At 30.9% G+C, this 5,703-nt stretch overlaps 1 protein-coding gene across 1 annotated transcript; it reads left to right on the top strand.

Moving 5' to 3' along the window:
- Positions 1 to 3,472: 3,472 nt before the first annotated feature.
- Positions 3,473 to 4,763, top strand: LOC110600247 (ethylene-responsive transcription factor WIN1). The gene is made up of 2 exons (XM_021737051.2): positions 3,473 to 3,706; positions 3,865 to 4,763. Exons 1-2 carry the CDS (start codon positions 3,627 to 3,629, stop codon positions 4,418 to 4,420), a joined length of 636 nt encoding a protein of 211 aa, XP_021592743.1. The 5' UTR covers positions 3,473 to 3,626; the 3' UTR covers positions 4,421 to 4,763.
- Positions 4,764 to 5,703: the final 940 nt, after the last annotated feature.

Genomic DNA, 5,703 nt, shown 5'->3' with positions numbered 1-5,703 from the left:
TAAGGATTTCTCATTAGTTTTGCTTGTAGTTTTGTAGTTTTCTCTAATAATGACAATGACTTGAATGATTTTAGGCCATTGGATTTGGATTATTTTGATTATGGGAATGTTCCAAAGATAGCGAAATGAATGCGAATTGTGATATTATTTAAGCACAATAAGAGTAGTTTAGGGTGGCAAAGAAACTATAATAAATATTACAAATTAGCTGTAAAATAAATATCGCTGATTTTTATATTATTAATTTTAATATTTGTTGCAGTGAAGTTCATAGGTTGGCTAAATCCTAAAAAGCATTTTGAATGTGTTTGATGAATGTCTCAAAGAGGTTCAGATGATTCTCACAAGAGAAAACTTGCAATATTTGAATGACTTTTAAGGATTTTGAAAGGAGGCAGAGGGAACAAAGGGTTGTAGAGATGGATGTTTAGGCTTAACATTTGAGGTTGATTACCGAGTGCTCTGTTAATAGGCAACACGAAGAGGGGGAAGAGATTTGAGGGGATGGAGAAGTGGATCTATCAACTCGTCTGAGATGGTGGGGATGGGAGCGAGGGTGGTACAGGGGCTTATGGAAGATCTGGGTGTGTGACAATGTAGATATTTCTAAGATTGAGTACTAGTATAGTACTAGTGCTACAGAAGAGATAGATTTGATGGGAAGTGGGTTTATGGCATTCTGCGAGAAAGTACAAAAATCTATACTGTGGAGGAGCAACCAAATTGAATTTATAATTTATACCAATGATTTATTTGATCAGAAATGTGGGACAATATTTGCAATTTATACTATCAGAAACATGGGACAACTTCACCTCTCCACGTGAACATTTCATAAATAAATAAATAAAATATGTTAAAATTATAAATAAATGAATAATAAAATTTATAAATTATTTAGATGTTCTTTTAGTTTTCTAACTTTACACCTTGGTTCTAAATTTGAAAATTAAATAATTTCTGATAATAGAGTCTCTTAGACTACTATTATTATTTATTAAATAAATATTCAATATTAAAATAAAATAATCATGTGTATATTTAAGTTTCGAGAAAAATATATTTAAATAAGATTTATATAAATTTATAATAATAATAATAATTGTAATAATTTAAACGCAACGAATCATTAGAATAACTGATCTAGTGTAGAATTAAAATTTAATTTTTATTAAAAATTATTTATAAATAATCAGTAATTTTATTATGATAAATTATGAGAAATTTTTTGATAATTACTTTTTTATAATTTAATCAATAAATTTTATTATTAATTTTTTTATTTTTTAATATTTCATAATCAATTAAATAAAATTTATAATTAATTGTGGGTAAAAAAAATTAGTGAACAAATTTATCAACATGAATTGCAATTGGACTCTTTAATCTAAATTAATTATAATAATATAAATAAAACTACTTACTCACAAATTTAATTTGATAATAATTTTATCTGAATAAATTTAAAAAATTTTAAATTTTATCACCCAATTATTAATTTTTATTTAAAAAATCCCTCATAATTATGAAAAGGGTGAAATGCCCATCACAAGATGTCACATTAAAAAAAGAAATATTTTAAAAATGACTGATGGATGATAATGATTCGGAGACTAAATTAGAATTAGGTCAAAATATTTTGAATTTAATTAATAATTTTTTTTATTAACAAAATAACTTTTTAAAATAAAAAATTATTTTTTACTATTTAAAACTTTTTTAGAATCTCTATATATAAATTTATTAATATATTTTATTTTTAAAATTAAAATTAAATAATAAAAATAAATTTAACATAAAATATTTTTTTAAAAATATAATATAATTTTTTTTATAAACAAATGGAGTCTTGCTAGGGTTTAAACCTTAATAAATGTTATATTGTTGGTAATAATGGTATGAATTTATTTTTTTGGCATTTTATTTGATGCTGACTACTGCCCAAACATGTTCCCATATCACCATCTGCTAGCTCTTATTTGTATTATTTTTCCATCAACCAAAAATACAGTGTTAATTTTTATTAATGGCTTCATTTCCTTGTCCATCTTAAATAATTGAAAATGAGAGAATTAAACACTGTTGGGTTAGTTCCATTTTTAAACATTTTTTTCTTGTCAATTTTGTTTTAAAAAATTAATAATGAAAATTAATTATTAATAGTATTTGTTAATTATATAATAGTAAATAATTATTAATAATTTACTTTTTTTAATTATTAAGTATTAATTAAAACATTAAATATTACTTTCAAAATTATTATAAGTTACTGTAATTAAATTAATTACATTGCTTTTGGCAAATTAACATGTACTTAACATTTGTCTATTCTTATTGGTAATACGTCAATTCTGTTGAAAATAACAATATTCAATTACGGTAGTTGCCTTCATTAATACCACTAAAATTAAATTTGTTATCCATATTTTGCTGCACTAATTTGATTATTATAATTAATAAAATATTAATATTTAAATTTATAATATTGTTATATATTAATTGAATATATATAAGTTAAATTACATATTAAGCTTACTTAAGAATTTTTAAATTAAATAATTGTGAAAAATTGGGCAATTATTTCTCATTAAACATTTTTATTAATTTATTTTGAGCCATTAATAAAATATTTACCTTCAATCCATCGATTTAACATTGCACCACCAGACTAAGCCAGTGATAAGTGAATAATTTAATTGTGGTAAGTGTATCGGCTTAATATTACACCCATCAGATTAAGCCGATGATAAATGCATCTGAATAAATTTGAAAAATCTCAATTTCTATTATCTCAATCTCCAATTTCTAATTTTAAAAAAATAAAATAAAATGTTTAATTTACTTTTTACTTATTTAGCCCAATAATTATAAAACCTAAAGATTAGTAAATTAACCTTTAACTCAGCGAAGAAAATTTTTATGCGTAGGACAAGTTGTTTTCCTCTTCCACCAATTCTCATAATTAATGCCACTCTTAAATGATATATGAGGAGTTGGGGAATAAGTGAGGAAGAAGGCATCTTCCTCCCATGATGTGTACGTATATACCAACAAGATTGCAGAGCCAAGTGGTAGTCAATGTAATCCAAGTCTATTCTGCAACGAGATATCATTGTCACAAGGGGGTCCAATGTTGGATCAATGCGTCAACTAGATTTTAATGAATTTTTAATTACCTGCATGTTATTGAGACTTTTCGTCAAACATGTTACGTACATCTTATTTGGGGGAGGGGGGAGATGCTTGAAGTGAAGCGAAAACAAGTCCCATCGGTTTCAATGTCTTTGCCTTTTCTCTTCACATGGAACTTTATGCATCGCACTCATAAAAGATGGATGGTACAGTAGCCAAGCTAGCAGCCAAGGGATGCCCATGGCCAGCCATTAATTGGGTAGGTAAAAGTTTAATGCTGAAGGTCATAAGAAAGGTGCAGATACGAGAGCCTTGCTTGTACAAACCGTTTATTTCGCCGACACTTATGAACAATTACAGTAGTTAAATCTTCCACCCACTCCCCCGCTTTTTATATCATCTTCTTTCAGCCCCTTCATGTACTTCACTTTTCCTCTGCATTTCTGTACTTTCCTCAGCTCCGCTAAATCTCTTTTTCTCTCTCTCCCACAAACATGGTGCAATCAAAGAAGTTCAGAGGAGTCAGGCAGCGTCATTGGGGTTCTTGGGTATCTGAAATTCGACATCCTTTACTGTAAGCTCTACCAACTACCACATCTCATCTGAATTGTCTCATTATAAACAAATGCTTCTTCTTTCTCTTGCTCTTTCTCTTGCTCTTTCTCTTTCTCTTCCTCTCCTTTCTCTTTTTGATGTTGTTATGGATGATGTATTGGTAATACGTTCATATAGGAAGAGGAGGATATGGCTAGGGACATTTGAAACGGCAGAAGAGGCAGCTCGAGCCTATGACCAAGCTGCAATCTTGATGAGTGGCCGCAACGCCAAAACCAATTTTCCTGTATCTCAAACGCCAAACGGAGACCCAAAGTCCACTGAACATTCCTCAAGTACTGCTAATACTGCTGCTGCTGCTCCACCTAATGGTTTATCTGAAATCCTGCACGCCAAGCTTCGAAAGTGCGGCAAAGCACCATCTCCTTCCATGACATGTTTGAGGCTTGACACAGAGAACTCCCACATTGGGGTGTGGCAAAAGCGAGCTGGGCAGCGCTCTGATTCCCACTGGGTCATGACCGTGCAGCTTGGAAAGAGAAACCAACAGGTTTCTGATGGTACATTACCATTGGCTGAGTCGTCGGGGACTCCACCGGGGCCGCAGTTGAGAACAGAGATGGATGAAGAAGAGAGAATTGCACTGCAAATGATAGAAGAGCTTCTCAACAGGAACTGTCCAAGCCCATCATTTGGTGATCAAGATGGTGATGATGGTAGCTTCTGTCTCTGAATTTCTTATGGGTTTGGTTTCTTAATTTGAAGGAAGCAAAGTGTTTGTATAGGTTGCATGAGACTTCCTAGTTGCTGCTAGAGTTGCTGCGTCACAGTCTATGTTTGGTCTTAGTTTGTGCACCCAAGACAGGAAGAAAAAAAAAACACAAAAAAAGAAAAAAAAATTGTCAATTTCCACCTCATTTCATTTGTTGTTCCATAAATATAATGGGTGGAGAGGAAAATGTGAAGAAAAGTTAAGGAGAAATTAGAAATTTATGCTCTCCAAGAAGGCTTGAGCAACTAATTATAACCTGTTTAGTTGATTCTAAATAATAATTAATGGAATTAATTGTGATTTCTGTTTACTTTACATCTATTGAGTAGTTAGTTGTTTGATCCATTCATATTTCTGGCTTTTTTTTTATTTATTTTTTGTAGAATGTTTCTTCTTATAATTTTCTTTTTCTATCTTGTAAATGCAGAAGTATTAGTGATTACCTCTTAATTAGTTTGGTTTATTGAAATTCAAACTATAAATCTACATTTAACCTTAAACTTTCTTAAAATTCATTTCCTTGTAGTGATCAAAAACTTAAAATCTTTAACTAATTGTTTTTTTATATGAGTACCGATGACTAGCAGACCTTTTATATTTGGGGTAGGGTCAGACCCTGATAAGAAAGGTAGGTTCAAAACCCATTAGATCTAAGTAAACCAGTGTAGATAGCGCGTCTTAGCCCAGTCAGGAGATCAGACCGGACAGACCTCACACATGGACCTTTCCGAATGAAGCCTAGCCTAGTGATATGACTAGAGAAAGAAGAGTAGACTTAATCACTTCGCAGCCCTATCCACCCGCGCGCTAGAAAAATTAAAGTGAAAATTACTCTTTAGTCCCTCAGGTTTAACGTAATTAACACTTCTGTCCCTCTATTTTGGCGATCCAACACTTAAGTCCCTCACTTTCTCTTCCGTCCAAATTCGTAGTCCTTCCGTTCAAAATAGCCGTTTAGTCAAAGAGTCAAAGGTGAGGTGAAATTTTTTACCAAAAATGCCCTTAATGAACTTATTATTGGTCCTTCTCTAACTCTTGCAACTGAAGTTTCTAGATTTCCATTCTTCACCTCACAAACCCAACTCTCCCCCATATCTCTACTTCTCATTATTTATTATTATTATTATCAGTCTTGTGGCTGTGGGTCTTTTTGTGAGTTGTTTCTATTTCTGCAAAATATACTTAGTTCTCTAAATTCTTCTTCTTCTCATATGACCAAGAAGAAGAAGAAGCCTTGAATCTGC

Source organism: Manihot esculenta, chromosome 14 (assembly GCF_001659605.2).
Source record: "Manihot esculenta cultivar AM560-2 chromosome 14, M.esculenta_v8, whole genome shotgun sequence".
NCBI classification, from domain to species: Eukaryota; Viridiplantae; Streptophyta; class Magnoliopsida; order Malpighiales; family Euphorbiaceae; genus Manihot; species Manihot esculenta.
This window is presented reverse-complemented; position numbering and strand designations above follow the sequence as displayed.